Source organism: Aphis gossypii, chromosome 2, assembly GCF_020184175.1.
Source record: "Aphis gossypii isolate Hap1 chromosome 2, ASM2018417v2, whole genome shotgun sequence".
Lineage (NCBI taxonomy): Eukaryota > Metazoa > Arthropoda > Insecta > Hemiptera > Aphididae > Aphis > Aphis gossypii.
Window position 1 is genome coordinate 55420709 of NC_065531.1, and position 20216 is coordinate 55440924.

The 20216-nt window shown below is 26.2% G+C and overlaps 1 protein-coding gene across 1 annotated transcript; it reads left to right on the forward strand.

Annotated features, from left to right (window-relative positions):
• The first annotated feature begins 12224 nt into the window (after nucleotides 1-12224).
• LOC114130935 (26S proteasome non-ATPase regulatory subunit 5-like) lies at nucleotides 12225-19155 on the forward strand. The gene is made up of 9 exons (XM_027996032.2): nucleotides 12225-12545; nucleotides 16702-16876; nucleotides 16939-17083; nucleotides 17167-17388; nucleotides 17469-17727; nucleotides 17801-18016; nucleotides 18127-18248; nucleotides 18594-18792; nucleotides 18889-19155. The coding sequence occupies exons 1-9, from the start codon at nucleotides 12518-12520 to the stop codon at nucleotides 19098-19100; spliced, it is 1578 nt and encodes a 525-aa protein (XP_027851833.2). The 5' UTR covers nucleotides 12225-12517; the 3' UTR covers nucleotides 19101-19155.
• The last annotated feature ends 1061 nt before the right edge of the window (nucleotides 19156-20216 follow it).

Below are 20216 nucleotides of genomic sequence, written 5' to 3' on the forward strand. Positions count from 1 at the left end.
TTAGCAGACACAAAAGGCCCGCAAAAAGTAATATGTCACCCACTACTGACCAGGTTTATAAGGCAACAAAAAAGTAAAAAAAAAAATAAAATAATATAATATAGGGAGACGGTGTGGTCAAGATGCACCTGGATGGGTTATGGGACATTTGGCGGGCAGCTGTTTTTTTTATACATATTTTTGGACCCTTCAAAAATCGACTGCCGCCACCGCCGCCGCCTATATCAATACAGTTATGTTTTTTTTTGCCTTGCCATGCTTTTGTGTTTTTCCACTAATAGATGCAACGAGTATCTTACTAATATAAGTTTTTTTCCGTTTAAATATTTATATAGGTACGATGCGGCACGTTCGCCATTGAGTTCTTCCTTTCCCTTTTTTTATACTTCACTTTTCTACCCTTATGGCCTTATGCGTGATGTTGTACAGTTATCTCGATTCGTATAATTTACGTATGTCTGAGCATAATATAGTGAGGGATACCAGTATTATAATACTATATACTTTAATAAGTGAATTGTATAAACAGCCGTCTAATATCATGGACATTGCATCGTTTTTTTATCGAACCATCATCGATATTTCCTGGTCAATAAAAATACAATAGGTATCAATAATCCGATTATTTTTTATTGCCCTGCATCAATATTATAACGATAATCGAAATTTTAATTTCCTTAAGTAACACTGAAAAATATATTATAAATGAATCCAACAATAGAAGGGACCTTAACAATTATCTACGAATTATTTAAGTCAAAGAACATTCATAATAATAAATTAGATATATAGATCATAGATACGTTGACATATTGTTAATCATTTAATTTAAATTAATCATTACAAAATGTATTAAATATTGTATAAAAATAAATGTTGGAAATAGTATGATTGTATTTGTTTATTTAGTGGTCTGTTAGCAAACTCAAAATAATATTTTAAATTACAGTTTTACAGATTTATTTTGCTTCATGGAAATTGTATATTTATATACTTATAAAATGTGTATAAACATTAAATTTTCTTGTTAAAATGAATCAATTGAAATACAAACGCATAAATTCAAAGTAATATAGTTTTAAATATTTATTGATACCTACGTGTGAATTGAATATTGTATTTAAAAACAGCTGTTTGAATTCACATCCGGGTCTCAGTTATAAGCATCATAGTTATCTACGTCTAAATAGACGAATAATTAATTGATATATTAAGTAAATATCTGTGGTTAAAAATTATTACTTATTAAATTTATCTTTATAATAAATAGGAGAAATTTAAATAAAAAACGCATGTATAAATTAATTGATTTTATGCTTAAAATTTATAATTATTATTTATTAGTTAATATTATTATCTACATATTATTATTATGTATTTTATATTTTTGTAGTTGTATTTGTATACTGTTGGTATTTTATTGAATATATTTGAAATATTTACACAACACTAGTCTTCTTGGGAGTTTATATCACGCTGAATTTTTTTCACAATTATTTTATCCAAATCAGTTGCTTTTATTTACACGTTTGATGTTTACCGACTAGTATAACTATAACATTTTACCTACAGAATATGACCTTTTTTACCCTATACCGATGAAGGTTTTCGATTGAAATATAAAATACTTTGATGCTCTTATGATTTGATCTTAAATTCGTGGTATTCCTACACAAAAATGAAAAACAAGTAAACGGAAATAATATTAAAGGTATTTATTTATTTTTTAACGTTAGACAATTGACAAAAAAACTGCACGAATTTTAAGGTTTCTCTTGCACATTACTGCATTAGACGTTTAACTAAAAAATTAGAGTTTAGCATCCTTTAAAAAAGAGAGCTGAGAGGATAACATATATGTTTAAGAATAGATAAAAATCTGTATTATTTTATAGGAATTTAAGAAAAATCAGTGACATTAATTCATTCATTATTTTTTATTCAAAATAATTAGGCATATGAACATACATCGGGTTTTTGTAAAATGTATTTAGTAAAAGAAATTTACATTTTATACTTTAAACCTTTTTCTCAACACTAATGGAGTTTGTTTACAATGAATACGTAAACGCTGTGTGCTGCTAATATTATTATACTATTATTAAATAAGTGTAATAAAATGTATAGGGAATTTTTATTTAGAGACATAGGCGGTGTTCTTGGTGAATAACATTCATAATAGAAACGTTCAAAATGAATAATTTATACCTGAACAAATAGTTTATAATTAAGTTGGTTAATATTTATGTTTTGTATTTTTAAAGTCGAAAATCCCAATTTACCTTATACCTTAGGGCTTAGATGTTAAATAAACGTAAGAAATTTCATAATTCCCTTTTAATAATAAATGGATTTAGAAAAACATTTTATTTTTATTTCGACGACATTCAATATTAATATTTTGATTCGTGAACACTGGGAATTGTAGTTAAATTATTATGTCAATATTATAGTACTTTATTTAATATTATCAGTTATTATACATTATTACGGTTAAATAATAATATACAAACTGACTTTTTCTTGGAAACGATACGATCTGTTCTTATCCATACAAATTACGACTTTTAATTTGGTTTTACAAATATTTCACAGTCAAAATACTTAAATTATAAACGAATATAGAAAAGTTTAAAGAAATAGAAAATAGAAATCGTTATTATCGCCTATGCTAGATGTTACCCGGTTCATGGAAAAAAATCTGTATAATATTATTATTACCTCTGTGATCTATAAGATATTTTCTCAGTAAAATATTTATTTTTAAACTTTTACCAGAGTTCTTTACTGTTGTAAAAACCTACAGTTCTATAATATATGTACTTGTAGTTTCTTAGAATGGATTTCCGCCGGATACGCCTGTGGAGCTACTTAAAAACAAAGACAAAATACTCCACTATTTATAGTCTAAAATGCCATAAATATATAATATATTATAATATATTAACTAAAACTATCGAAAAAAATTTAAGACAGAAGTAAATTTCTATCGAACAAAGAGACACGTTATGTTATAATGACAGTAATTTTATGCAAATTTATTACTCTAAACATTATTATTGAATCGTTATAAATTTGTGTTTTATTGTATCCTATTATAATTTATAGATCAATAATGGTTTAAAATATGGGTAGTTTTATACGTGATTATTTGTTTAATAAGTACGTCTAATCTATAAAATAAATATTGATTAAGTATTTTAAGAATTTTTTACGCCTAAACCGGAACAAACAAAATATAGCTCGCCGATATGGCGTCGAAACTGGACGATTTAAATTAATGTTTTAACTAAACGAGTGTCAATTAAATTATCGCAAACCAAATACAAATGATTCGTATAAAAATACTTGGTAAAATACAAGTATAAAACACGTCCGACGAATAAATCGAATAATATTATTGTACATGCGTGCTGTGGTTTTTTTAAGTTTTTCGTTTCGCCGGAAGACGAGATTAAGACGAAAACCGATGAAGAGATCGATGGACCAAGAAAGGGAGTATTATAGCGATGAGACTCAATCGGAGGCGAAAAGAAAAACAAATTTCAGATCGCGTATCGCATGTAGGATTTTTTTTTATTATTATTATTCCTTTTTTTTTTTAATATACACGCACTACGCACAACAATAATAATATAATCCGTACAATGTCTTGAAAACGGTAGGTAGGTATTGGTTTAAAAACCGCAACCGATAAGACGAGAGGAGGATTACAACACACACAGCGGTCCCGTGCGCCGCCGTCCAGGTGTAAAGATGTTAAATAAAGATGTGTGCGCGCGCGCGTGCGCGTCGGTAGGCAGGCATGGTAAATATATATATATAGATAATATTGTATTATATTATAATATATTATAGTCGGTCCCGCGACGATGGAGATTAGGATCTCAACGACGAGGGAAGCAGAGAAACGCGTACGTGCGCTGGGTATCTTTTTTTATATTATTATTATTATTACTATTATTACATGCCTGTCCATTATATTCGATGTTTTTTTCAGTATTTTTATTATTATGATTTTTTTTTTCTCGGCGTTCCCCCCTTTTGAAGCGTACCTTGCAATAATGTTATACGCGTGTATTCGTTCCGCACTTGACGTTTGTCCGTCAAACGGGCACGGGGGATCAAGACCTCGACGAGATTCTGGACGCGGGCCGTCCGTCTGTCGCGATTTACGCGATTTCGACTCGCTCGTTATACGGGCCTAAGTCTTTTATATTATACATTTATTTATACTTGTTGTAATATGTGACGCATGCCTACTATACGATAATATATGACAATATGTATTTGTAATCGTTAAAATGCGAACGGCAGTTATCGCAGACACGGCATTTTCATGGTAGGTATATATTATAATAGGTAATTTGCCAAAGTTGGTTCTGCAGTAACTGCGCCGATAATTGACATTTTAATTACCGAGTTTCTTTTATAACGGATATCAGAAAATGTGTATTTATTTAAACGTAAAATGATTTCTACTTAAAAAAACGGACAGTTTAAGTCTGGCTAAATTAAGTTTAAAATATCGTTCTGTAGTCTCTTAATTATATAATATTATTTATGTCGTTTGTATGTACATTGCACACAATATATTTGAATTCCTACTTATATTATTTAACAATTTTAACTTTTAAGTACTAAACGTTGTTTAAAAAAAAATGTTTTTTATAATTTTCTAGTAAAATATTGCAAATTTAAAGGTAGATATTATTAATTGTTATATTTAACTATAAAATTTAAACCAGTGTATACAATTTTAAAATAACTTAATTTATATAGCGTCATTTAAGATTTATATTCTTTCATGCTTTATTCAAAATGTTGGGTATTTTTATCTTTTTTTTTTAGTTTTTTTGAGTTGAATGATAATAATGAAACAAACTGGCGTACATCCACTTTTTTTTTTTACGATCGCATCACCCACTAAACGACTGAAGCCGCCTCAAAATTACTTGAAGATTTAAAGAATAAACAGACAACGGTAAATCTTTTTTTTCTCCGAAAATTATTTTCAAATAATTTTTTGTCGGTAAACCAAAAGATTTCCGGACAATTTTTTTAAATAAATCTCTATACATTATATGTAATATATATATGTGTGTGTAAACATAATATACAGGCTCATATGCCAACAAAAAATTCATTGTTCATTTAACATTTTAACTATACACTGAGTACCTGCGTATCGGCATGTGTACTATAAACAAACGAATAAGCTGCAGTTAATCTTATTCGTAATACCCATGGTTTGACTTGTAGTGTGTGCGGTTTTCTTTTTAGTTATACTTGTGGGCTATTGTACTGAGACCGGCGCTGTGTATAAATCTGGACCACACACTAGACCCGGACCATATTCGTTATTATATTATGTTTTTATCCACTGTGACGTGTACTTAAAAGCCGGGCACGCGGTGGCACGATCAAAGAACGTATCGTTGTTATCGTCGTGTAACTACGTGATCCTCACTACCGCGTGGATCTATAATACCTATTATGTATTATCGACATCGAAAAATGAGTGTTGACTCAATGATGCTGAGCATCTAAAAACTAAGTCTATAAATTATTATGGTGTGTTCAGATTTCAATAGCACATAGTTTCTTTCCAGTCGGACGAAATATCCTTAAATCCACTTTCGGATAATACATTTTATTATTCTTATCATTATAATATATATATAAACGATACAAAATGTGAAATGATTTGGATTTCAGACTAAGTCATAATTTTTTCCACGTCTAATACAACAGACGTTTTGTATTTTTCCAGTGTTATAAAATTAAAATTGTTGATTGGACGATCCTTGTGCATTTTGGAATTCATCGTTATTATTTACGCCTATACTTGTTCGTAGTACGATTGCACGAGGAAGATAGAAATATTTAATTGTATTTTAAAAATTTAAGTATGTGTACTTCGTAGTTACTTTAAAATATGCGGGTGGTTACAAAGTTTTTTTCGTTATAATGATATATCAACAGCTCTACGACCTGAAGAAATAATGGACTTGCTTGCTGGGTATAAATATAATATAAAATATGTATACTTTTCTTAGGCCTACTGGGTTGGATCTACAGAGTACAGAGATTAATTTTAAAGGATGAGTTAATTAGTTTAAGTATAGGTGTACCTAGCGGCCAAATGACTATGGTACTGCAGGTATTATGAAAAATAGATTTTTTTCGTCGCACATAATATTGTACCTATTATTGTACAGTAGATGTGAAATAAATCAGAATAGAGTATACTGCGTAGCCTATGATATTATGTTCTCAACAAAATGTGTCGAAGAAATTAATATAATAATGTATAATATGCCTATTTATAATAAATTAGATATGGAATAAAAATCAAACACTATACTATAAATATTTACACAACTTAAAAAAAAATTTAATGTAGACGTGTGATCTAGTACAAATATTATTCCAACCCATAAATCTTATTAAAATATTTGCATAATATTATAAGCATGCTTATTCGTTTAGTTGTACATTTTTGTGTGTTATAGAAAACTGTACTTATTTAAAATGCCATTCCCGTTTTCAGGTACCTATTTGACATCGACAAAAAAACTAATTAACTTCCTTTTTAATTCTTATCGTCGTCCGACCACTACTATTGTAAATATTATTATTGTGTCTGTATTCTGTAATTTCCAATTTAAAGTATTAAAAAGGTATTTTTAACTGCTTATGAGGACTATTATACAAGAACTGACATTACGGTTATCGAATATCTGGTATTTAAGTTTCTTAAATTATTTTTCAACGAAATTTAAACTCAAATCAAGTATAAAATTAATTAATCATACCTACAGATAAATTAAAAGTAAAATATTTTCAAGGTTATATTGGTATATTATAAATTTACAAATTATAACGCTGTCGACTGTCGGTGTTAAGTGGTAACTCAAAATTCTCAATATCTTAAGTATAAAAAATTCTGTTTAAAATCGCTGAATATTACTTATTAGTTATTGATATCTCAAAATGTGTTTAAATATATATTCTCCAAATTGTCCACCTTGAACTTTTGATTTACCAAGAATCGATTGTATAGTATTTTTAGCTTTTGCCTTGTCTACGATGGACATTAATTAATGATTCATCATATTTTTTGGTATCTCAGGGACATTTTAATATTCATATATTTTTTAGAGATATTAAGAGATAAGAACATAAATACTAAAGAAAATAAATGTATGCCGAAATTATTAACTAAATTGTGATTATAATAGGTACCTTGTCGGCTTGTCCTGAACTTTATACACAATGTATATATACGTATATAATTTATGTAGTTATATTATACATAGATAAATTATTGCCTTTAAATACTTGTTAGTAAATAAATACAAGTTACAATCTGTAGTTTGTTCTACAGGTAATTTTACATTTTAAAAAATACAGGACAATTTTCTATGTGTCCATTCTTATAATTTAAATTTAACGTAATACTTTCATGTAGTCAGAATATGAATTTTTCAATTACCTTCTTTCTCGAAAATTGAAAAAGTGGACTTGTTCTTTATTGATATAATTATTGCGTTTACGATAAGCGTATTTTGCTAGCTTTATCTGTGTAAGGTTATAATACGATGGACGTATGTGGGTAGGTACTATATTATAGTGTATATTATGTTAACTATTATCTAATATTTATCTATATTTATAAGTTATAACATATTACATATGAATGAACTATAAATGAATACAGGTAATAATTCAGGTAAAACATCTATTATATTTACTATGTGTAAATATGTTTATGATATTGAATTACAGAAATATTTTTTGACATTAGGTTCTTTAAAACTACAGGTCTTACCGTGGAGTGATGGTAATTTTAACATCATTATTTTTATTTTTAAGATTCGAAATGTTATACATGTCTTATTCATAAACTTCCTAATACTATAGAATAGATGAATTCTATTCTGTGCTGATACTTATGTACTATAATTTATAAATAACTAATGATTTATGTATATTTTAACATTGTTTTAAATTGTAGGAAGGTAGTTATAGTAGGGCATATTATATTATATTAAATGGATAATACATAATATTCGACACATTCAATATGAATTCAATTTAAACTAAAAGCTGTATATTATATCGTTTTGCCTAATCATTTATATTCTGTAAGCATCTACATAGGTATATTATTCTCTAAGAAGTGGTATATTTACACAAAATTAACTTTAAAAAAATTTTTCATATGGTTATCAAAAAATCTATTTCCATTACAAAAACTATAATCATCTACTGTAACTATTGTCAACTACATAGTTTTGAAATAAGTATTTTAATGTTGTCGGAATAAAATTGCACAGTCTTCATTCAGTTGATATATATATTTATTTTATTAATTAGTAAAATATACTAGAAAAACGTCTTAACTCATAAGTAATAACTTATTTGTTTTGTGTTAAAGAAAGTAAAATTAATTATTAATATTTTTGTATCTTAAATCGAAATGTATTGAATTATTAAATACATTATTTAGATTGTCGGTTTGATGAGATCTGTTACTATAGATATTTCAAACTTGTACATATTATATATTTTACTATATGATTTAATATAAGTGAACGATTTTTTTTCAATACCTATCGATATTTTATTGTATAGGTACATTTAAAACGTTAATGAATAGATATTGACTTGATATTGTGCTAATATCTACTCACAGAGTAGGTATATAACAACTATTGTAGTTTGATTAAAATCCAAAAGATAAATCGATTTTTAAAACATTTATTTTGAAAATATTATGCCTAAATGGTATACCCTAATGCTTTATAAATGAAAGAACAAAATTATAATGTAAACTGTGTCTATGTCTATTCATCTTATTGATTTAAAAGTTTTGAAATTTTAAATTAATGTTAATTAGGTATACACCTACAACCTACTTAATACGCAGTTGCGTCGTACTTAGGAACCTATAGCTATAAGAGGCAGTCGTTCGTATAGGATCAACTCACTAGGATAATGTATTGAAAAGTCACCTAAAAATAAAAATTTTAAGCAGTTATTTAATTAAAATATTTTTTTGGTAATTTTAAGTGAAATTTAAAAAGATAATTTTTACTTGTTGGATTTCTATTAGGTAATAATCAGTAGCCAATTGTAGCCAGTAGGTTATTTAGGACTTGGGTTATATTATTATATTATATTATTAATGTAAATTTATGTACGAAAATATAAGACAGTCTTTGTATCTACATGACTTGTTATCTCCATCCTTACCATAGACATGTATAAACAACGGTTGTTTATATATGTCTATAGTTCTTACTAACACGTCATGACATACAAACTTAATAATCAGAAAAATCCAGTTCATTCTATTCTTTTAGATTCCGAACGGAGCAATGAATGTATTGATTTTACAAAGATACGTTTTAGATTCTGAACGGAGTGATGAATGTATTGAATTTACAATGATGTGTGTTTTTTTTTTTTTTTGTGTCTGTCGACAACATTTGGAGCAGTAAAATGCTTCGATTTTTGACTTCAGCCCCTCTTTGAAAAGGAAATTGAATCTAGTTGGTACTTTAGGGGGTCAAAAGTTAAAAATTTTCAATATTTTTTTAATGAATCTGGAAAAACCCTAAAAAAAAGAGGGAAAACGGGATTTTTTACCCAAAACTAGTTTTCGTCAAAATCGAATTTTTTATTTTGCTATAACTCAAAAACTAATCGATGTAAATACTTGAAATTTTCACCAAATGTTTATATTAGCGTTTTCCATACACAGCTAAATTTTCAAAGAATTTTGACTTTTTTTGAACTATTTATAGACAATTGAAATTTTCAATTTTTCTAAGTATTTTTTTTTTAAATAACGATAAAAATTTTTTGGTTGACCAGAAAATCTTGAAAATTTAATACAAGGTTTCTTATAAATTGTTCTTAAAGTGATAAAAAAAAATCCGAAATCGTTAGTCACAATTTTTTTTTATAAGTGCTTAAAGTTTGAATTTATACGAAATATGTCGAAATTGCGAAAATTTGCAAGTAATTTTGTGGTTGGAAAATCGTAAAATTTTTTCTTTTATAACTAAATTTTGAAAATTTGGTACAAGGTTCTCCATAAATTTTTCTTCAAATACCTGTAAAAAAAAACTCTACCGGATTCAGACAAAAAATTTTTATGAGTGTTTGAAATTTAAATTTTTACAAAACCGCGTTAAATAATGGTTTAGCCTCAAACGATTTTAAATATTTGTTATTATTCAAGAAGTATAAGTCGTAGATACTTGAAAATTTTACCAATTATTGAGATTGGCATTTTCTTTACATGATTTAATTTTCAAAATATTTTGAGTTTTTTTGAGCTATTTATAGACAATTGAAATTTTCAATTTTTCTGAAAAAATTTTTTTGAAGTGTCGATAAAATTTTTTTGGCCATATCAAAATACTTAAAAATTTTATACAAAGTTTCTCATATGTTATTCTTATAGTGATTAAAAAATTATAAGAATACATAGGCACAATTTTTTTTTTATTAGCATTTGAAGTTCAAATTTTGATAAAAATTCGTCAAAATCAAGAATATTTGCAAATTATTTTGTAGTTCAAAATTCATAAAATTGTTTGTATTTATACCTAAAGTCTAAGTTAAAATTGATTAACCATGCCTTTTGCGAATGCGTCCTAATTGAAAAATAAAATATTTGTTTCAAAATAGAATATACGACAATATTTAAATATAATACATCCTAGACTGACAAATCATCTCCGTTCAGAATCGTTTTTCGTATACAATGATACCTATCATTGCATTCAAATGTAACCTACCCTAGTCCGAGTCCACCCCACCTCCTAATGTACAGCAGGGCGGTACCCACTTACCGACTTTTTTATTATTTATTTTGGTGTGTGTCTTCACTATTTGAGAAATAAACATTTTTAGATTTTCAACTTCGGGGGTCGCTTTTGATAGAAAACTGGATCTAGTTAGTACTTTGATGTATGAAAAATAAGAAATTCGCAATAATTTTCTAAATACACGGAAAAAAAATATTATTGATAAACGGGAATTTTTACACAAAACCAGTATTTGAGGAAATTGATTTTTTTTTTTGTGTTATTTAAAAATGAATAATATGAATTCGAAGATATTATAATTTTTACAGTCTATACGTCATATTTCTAAAATATTTTGACTGTTATTTATAGGCGTGATACATTTTTTTGCCATACAAAAAATTTGAAAATGTTATAGATACTAAGTTCTTTTGAAATTATTATTATTATTATTTTTTTTTTATTAAAAATAAGTATATTTACAATCTATGCATAAGTGTATAATGAGTAAGTATGGTGACAGAGTAAATAAGTAACATAATATAACAATAACAAGAGAAGGAAGGCTCCCAGCAGTGCCACCTGATCAGAAATTAGGGTTTGAGTTTATTTAATTAATGTTTTTTTTATTTTTTTAATTAGGTGTTGAGGAGATCTCTTTTCCATTGCCTTTTTAGCCTTCTAGGAATTATAGAGGTAGAATAATTATTGTTAAAGCTATATATCTAAAAACACATAAAAAAGACAAATCCACATACAATTACGAACATCTTTAATATTAATATTGAAGTGTAGGTGATGTTTTTTTGTAATACTTAGGTACAATTATTTTTTTATACTAAAACAATATTAAAATGGATAATGATTATTATTTTTGTAATTTATTGCATATATTTGTTCATATAAAAATAATATTAATTAATATTATGTCTTCATGTAAACTACATAATATTTGTCAGAAAAATAGTGGATCTGCTGACCCCCCTAAAACCCAAATTTATCTCCACAAAGGCACGACGCTATGTGTCGATGTTATACTATAATTACGATTACACGAACAATAAATTGAATGTGTTTGTGGTATTTTGTTCCGCCATCTATGTGACACTCTCAGTAAAAAACCAATGTGTTATCACCATAGATAACATCTGATTTCAAAGTACGATTATAAAAAAATTAATAATCGTGTCTTAAAGCAATCGTCAAGCAGGTATTATTTTGCTAATAAGTTCAAAAAGTAATGTTCACGTTTTTTTCCGTAATAATATAACGAAATTAAAACGTTTTAAGATCGTCAGCGATCGTCGTAATTCCCACCATCTGTAACCACTGATCGACTGTAATTTATCGTCACGTTGGTCGTAATGCTCTGAATGATTCTGCAGAATATAAACATAAACAATAACAAACATTACTGTGTATCCCGGTACCCGCTGAGTACGACGAATTGTGACGAGGTGACTACATCTGTATAGTGACTTTTGACTGAACATTTTCCGTAATCAGTATCCAATACAGACCTGTGATCGAATTCGTTATACGTTTTCGTTATTTTTCGCAATAAAACATTTTTCTAAGTAATAATTCATCGATTTTTTTTTGTTTGCTCGTACACTTGCCGTTCAGTCGTATCGGCTTCGAATTTTCGACATCGCGAATTCTGCCAAAAGCTTATTACAAAATCGGTAGTCATGTCTGAGGAACTAACGCCGGTCGACGGTAACAATACCTATAGTTATTATTACTTAATCATAATATGTAAAATATATTGTCTACATGAGACTATATTTTGTTAAGCATCCACATATCTAAATAAAAAAATTCTGGGTTCTTTCATCATTGAAATCTAGTGGCAACTTGACTAATATGAATGAATTTGTTCAACCTGGGTTCCCACTTTACTTTGTTGTGTAGAGTTGAATATTATATTTAACTTATAGGTAACATACCCACTTTTTGTTAACTACTTAATATTCAGTATAATATTGAACACAATTTAAAACAATGTAATTTGAACCAGGTTTTATCCATTTCTAACTATCTGGTAACATTGTTAATTGTTTTGTCCAAACCAAATTTTATATTGGTACATACTTTTTATGACCTCTACAAGCAATATGCATTGCATGTTTAGTAGAGCCTGATTAAAAATTATACAAAACTCATTTAGGTTCCCCTTATTTGTATGCATTTTTACTAAGTACTAAACTACTTCCCAAAATTTTAAATATTATGCTTAAAAATATACTATCATGTTCATAATATTAATCATATCAATGTGTGTATAAAATAAATAACATAGTAAAAAATGTCTTGGATTAAACAGCAAAATGTTTAAAGTTTAAACTTTATTTAGAATGTATAAACTGAAACTATTATTAAGCTATATCACAATTAATACTAGGTAGATTAATGAATAGTCATCTAAAAATATCTAAACACAAAAAAGTCACTTAGGAAAAACTCTTTATTGGCACAGTATTACTAATTTCTAATCAACAATTGAGGCTCGTCAATTAATTGTTGAGTTTTTTCTGCTGACTTTTTACAGTGATATAATATAACTCTAAGTTGTTTAAGGAGCACTCTACTGTAGGCACAACATGTATGAAAAACTAAATTGAATAAAATGTTAAAAATTCCTCTTACACATTTCACGGTATGTTCGATAAAACATTTCTAAGATATGGTTCTCTAGGATTTGTGATAAATATTGATATGCTGTTAACTTTTCAAAATTTTGTTGTTAGGATATAAGAAATTTATACTATCTTTATTTACTAATTTTGTTTTCATTTTATAACTTATACATTTTATTAATGTACATGTGTGTTACTGATAACCAATTAGATGCATAGATACAAAATTAACTAATTTTATATTATTTTATGGTAATGATTAGTGCTTGGATATAAATTGCCATAAATTTATTAAAATGTGCATTTGAAAATGTTAAAATATACAGATATGTGCCTTTAAATTTATAAAGTATGATTAATGTTTATTAATTGTTCTTTCACAAATTTATGTAAAAAAATTGGTAAATATTATTTAAAATCCAAAATAATGTATTACATACATTATTTAAATTACATGTATACCTACATGAAACATACAATATGTCAGTATATTAAAATGTGAAAAATGTATTGTGCGCATTGGCGCAACTAGACCTCTAAAACATGGGGTGCTAAAACTGTTAATCCCTCAGAGAAATAGAGTAACTTTTCAATTTCATTATCATATTAATAGATAATAATATATTACACATTTTAAATCAACATAATTTTTCCGAGTTTTATGGTATTTCACTAAAACAATAATAGTATGAATAGGGTTAAATACCTTTAACACTCCCGTAGTTATGCCACTGATTGTGCTACTAAAAAGCATTTATTAATTTATTGTATCTACATAATCGGAAAGTAAAACCCACTGGCCTGTGAGTATGTTTTAAATTCACAAAAAATATTTTACAAATTGTATAATTGTTTATTTACCTAGTCATATTTGTAAACGATTATTGACAATATTATCTTGAATCGTTCTCTTAAATGTTCTAAATAATAATAATAAAATGGAGTGTTTTTAATAATTTATAATAAGAAAATAATAAATATCCAGAAATAATAACAATGTAATTTGTAAACATATGTTCAAACTTATTCAAAATAAGTAAGCAAATTTTAAATCAATCGAATTTAAGTCATATTTTGGTATTTGGCATAATTCTGATTGTGCTAAAAAAATATACTGTTATAATCATATCATGAGCTCTAGAAATTAATAATGATAATACAGCAAATATAATAGAATTTAATAGATAGTATAAGTACAATAGAACCTCGATTATTCTCCCATTAACTACCATCTACTTCGATTAACCACCACTATTCGCGCTTTGCAATAAAATCTTAATCACCTGGTTTAACCAAAACTTACCAAGAAATATTACGTTGTACAGCCAATCAAAAAAAGTTAATTGTTTTTTTCAAAAACAATTATAGTAAATGTATAATATATAATGAATAATAGTCAAATATATGAATGTGTGGGTAGTAAATAAATGTAGAAAATGTATAGTAAATTTAAAAATAATAATAAACAATGTATATTGTATTAATAAGTTATACTTATTTCATAAACATGAATGTCATAACTCATAATATTATAGAAAAAAAATATAAATCATGTATATATAGCAGTGGCGTGCAGTCAGAAGTAGCTAGGTAAGCGGCGAAAACTCGAACAAAAAGGAAAGAAAGAAAGTTTAATATTTATTATATTAAATGTTAATGCGAGGTATATTAAAATTACTACACTATTAACTCTTATTTGAGAATTAAATTTTATCAGGTTTTTTTGAAAGTAATTAAATTAATTTTTTTCAGTTTAGGCAATATCTTTACTGAGGTGATCGTATTTTAGATTGCTCCTCGTATCGTTATGATAGGAATGACCGGTTGGGATAGAAGGGAATATCTATGTTTTTATGTGACGGTTGAAAGCGCAGTGCCAAGCGCTTATCGATATTTTAAAAACGTAATTTATTCCATTATTTTGCGTGGCATATCGAATTATTCTCATCATCAAATATCAATACTCTTATTATATTATATCATTTAAATATTCAAACTTACTAAATTATAGAATTTCAAATTCTGCGTCAGAAAACTTATCAGAATCAAATTTCAGAAATACATATGATTTTATTAGATTACCAAATTAATAATTAGTTATTGATTGTATTATATACACCTGAAAAATGTTGAAATTCTAGCCTATATGATTTAGTCAAAAAAATTAAGATGAATGATTTAATATCGGCGTTCCAAGAAGTATTTAAAATCAATCAATTAATTTTAACTATTCCTAGTACTACAGCTCAGTTGAATGATCTTTTTCGACGTTAAAACAAATCAAATTGTATCGAGGAACTTTTTTTTTTTACTTTAACATTTTGTTTTGTTTACTTATTGAAATCTACAATCTATACAATATATTCTGTATAATAAGAAGTACCTAAGTATGATAAGTGGCAATGAAAGTAAAATAACATGAATCGTGAGGTTAGGGAGGATACCCAGTGGTAACACCTTATAAGTGACAGTAATAAAAATGATAGAATTTCTTTTTCTTTTTTTTTTTTTTAATTATGAATATCGAAAAACTAAACAAGGATAAGAAAGATTTAATCCTTTATCAATAATTTCAACCAAAAAAAAGATCTGCCCAAAGAAAAACATTTTCCAAAATTTTATGATAAAGTTAAAAACAAATTTTTGAAATATGAAAGACAAATGGATTTTATCTATTAATTAATTGTAGACTAATTTTTATCAATAAAATACCTTTTATTTAAATGTTAGCTAAAAATTTTATTTTAGGGTTTACCAAGTATAAAATATCACTGCATGCAACTGGTGTTTAAGTATGTTTAAAAAAGATTGTTTCTCATTTAACAGTCTTTTTAATTACTCATCAAGGCTCTGGTTCTGAGACAGACTGACAAACGAGGTTTTAATATATTTTGTTTAAAACTTAAGTTCTATTACAACAAAGATTTGTTGATGGGGTGTGGTTAGATCAAATAAATAAATATATATTATTTTAACAAATGATATTTTTACCATTAAACATAATATGTAAATACATATTATGTATTATTCACATAAGATCACACGATCGCTGCAATAAATTACATAAAACAAAGTTGAATTATTCAATATTGTTTATCAGATATATTTTGAATTTAAAAATTAAATTTGAATTTTACAGATTTAAGTCCATGTTTGGTTTTTAATAATTTTTTATAGATAATCGATATATTATATAGACATTACATTTAATATAACGTGAATTTATTATGTTTTAGTTGATACAGATTTTATTCTAACAGTAATGCATAGACTATCAACCGCCACCGGCACACGATTGGCAGTGAACGAATTAAACATGTATTTCATTAAAAAGAACCGTTCTGATGTATTAAAAGCAGCTAAGCTCATGGATTTGAATCTTATTTTTGATTGCTTGAATACCGCAGATATGTAAGCAAAATAATTTGTTATTATTTTGAGTATCAATTATTGTATTGCATTTTTTTTATTAGATTACTAATTAGAGATGTCTGTGCATTGCTCCGGACAGTTTTAAGTGTTTTACAGTCAAATGATGTATTTAATAAGTATTCAGTCAGTATTGAACGTTCTATTCGTCACCCAGATGATACAGTTAAATCTACAGTTTTATCACTGGTAAATAATATTATTGTTAATGTCATATTTATTATATGTTAGTGTTTATTTTTTATATTATTAATTTAATTTTTTTAAATTAGCTGGAAAAATTATTAGCCGATGATAATAATGTGGATATTCAAGTGGATTTGGCATGCACTATTATTGATTGTTTAACAAACAGCGATATGTCTATTTCATACAATGCAGTTAAATGTGTTAAACATTTTCGAAGTGGTGAAATCCTTTCATCTACTTCTATAATATCAAAGTTAGAAACTATAATGGCAATTAATACAAAAATACGTACACGTGTCTATGATGTGAGTTTTTTTACTAAAGTTATTAATTCTTAAATTATTTTGGGTATTATTTTTTTATTATAAACTTTATTTTTTTACAGATTTTAATTCATTGGGCTAAATCTGTTGATGCTTTAGCATTAATAAGTTCCAAAGGTCTCTTTTCTAATTTGGTTACTGACATCAAATATCCAGATGTAATAATGCAGGTGGTAACTGTTCAAATGTTAATTCCTTTGAGCATCACTGAATATGGTTTTGATTATTTGGATTCTCTTGGAATTATAAGTGGGTTATATCATTTACTGAGTTCTAGTCCAATAGAATTGGATAACCCTTCGGTTGTTATACTTAACCCTAGTATGTACTGGTTTAATAATTTGTATGTATTTAAAGTTACAATTAATTAATATTAAAAATTATGTGTTTATAGTTGTGTTGGACTTTTTCATACAAATTACTCAAGTCAGACCATTTTTTATATTTACATCATATCCTAAAGTGTTTGTTGTAATTTATGAAATGTTAAAAGAAGAAGATGATTCACTTTTAGGAGTGGCTATAAATGCAATCACTAATTTGGCATCTTCATGGGAGTGCAAAATGTTGTTAGATAATCCTACAGCTAGTGTGATTTTAAATTATGAAGGTAAAGTATTTTGGCTTAACTAATATTTAATATAATATATTCTACATTGATTTATTTTTTACTGGTTTTTTTATCGATCATATTAACTAATTATATAATATTATAAATAGACGGTGATCAATTAGATATGTGGAGTATATTCATGATTGAGCTAAGTCGTATTGCTTCTAGTACCAAAACTGAATTAAAAGCAGGAGCTATTCAAGCGATAACAAATATTATTCAAGTAGAGGTAATTTTCATTTTTATTACTATATTATATACTGTATCCCCTAAGTTAAAGGTAGTATGAAATTGTTATTTATCTAATGACCTTAAATTTAAATATATTTAATTAGAATTAGTTCATATTTTGGGAAATATCTAAATTTGCAACACATACTAAATTAGATATATCTTTAATATGTTATTAAAAATAAGCATTTTTAATACAAAATGTATATTACAGCGTTCCCCGCCTTTTAAATATATGATACAAATTAAAGATTTTTTTTTCATTAATATTTAGTTTGCTTTTAACTTACAAATTAAAGTAATTGGTTTTTATTTTCATATTTATTTAATTACTGTCTTTTAGAAAGGTGAACTTTCTTCCAGACATGATATGATTGAGCGAACGAAAAAATGGTACAAGCAATTGAAAGATAACCCAATAAAAAATATTGTCCATGCATCATGTATTTTACCTTTTTTGAACATACAGCAAGCTGGATTTGAAATGTTCTTGAAACTTGCTGAACAACCATGGGGTCAAGAAGAAATTGTTACATGTGCACGTAAATATAATTAGTATATTAGTTTATTATTTTTAAGTTTCTATGAAATCTTTTAACTTATACATATTTTTTAATGCCAATTTGTTCTAATTTCAGCATTAATGGATCTTTTATTTAAGGACTGCCCAACAGATCAAATTATAGTAAAAAATTTAAAAAAAATGATTATTAAAACTCTATTAGAGTCTGATACTTCTAAAACCACTTTAAGTGAAGAGCTTTTATTGCGAATTCAAAATAATGATGTCATAAAATCAAACGTACATTCACCTCAACCTGATGTGTTAGTAGAAAATATGGCCATTTAGTTATTAAGTTAATTTATCACTATAAAAGTTATTACTCATATTAAATTATACAAAATGGTGTATTTATATAACTCAATAATATTTTTTTATTTTAGTATTTTATTACTGGTTGTAAGTTAGAAGTAGTCAAATTAATTTCATAATTTTTTCTTGATTTTAATATTATATAAATGATTAACCATTTATGTTTGAAGAATAATTAAAAAAAAAATAATTTTTCAATCAACAAATTAAGCTTAATTTGTATTATTACCAATGAAATATATTATAAACTTGGTATTATATTTATTTTATAAAGTAAAATAAAGACTGAATACGTAATTCATTGGAGGGTAAAAAAAGTTGTAAAAGTATAATTTTAAATATATTTTGATTTTACATTAATGAGTTATTATTTTATCTAATATGATCAGTTAGTTTTTCCATTTATCAAATAATCCAAATACTTAAATATCTACTAAAAATAATTATTTGAATAGATATTAATCATAAAACTAAATTTACTTTGATAATTATTAGTTTCTACTTTCTAAATCATAAGAATTGTTCAAATCTCATAAGACTAGATAAGTCAATCTACTGTACTTTATCATTCAGTAAGTCACTATAACAGTTGTGTTAAATTTTAAATCATTGTATAGAAAAAAAGATTCTGACCTATATTTCTGAAAATATTTTATTTTGTATTATATTTATATTTATGTTATTAGTAGTGATATAGGTAGTATGCTTAACTAACTTTAGTCCTTTTAACATGGATATAATTAATTTAAAAGGAACCCTATATTGATAGAGATATAATAATTAATAAGTAATACAATTGATTATAGAATAGAGTACTTTGTAGCATATTTTAAAATCAATAGTAATAAATAGTTATTATTAATATACTTGTATTACGTTTTTGACTGTAACCTAGTAACCTATTGTTTTCAACATATTTTGTAGCAAAAACTAGATAACTAAGTAATTTCAAGTGTCAAAAATAGTTCAAAATAAGTCATCTACCATGTCGTGAGAAAATATGCTATCATTGTAAATGTGTACATTTTAAAATGTTAAAAACTAGTTAAAAAAAAAAAAAAATAATAATATCTCATTATGGTATTATGTTAG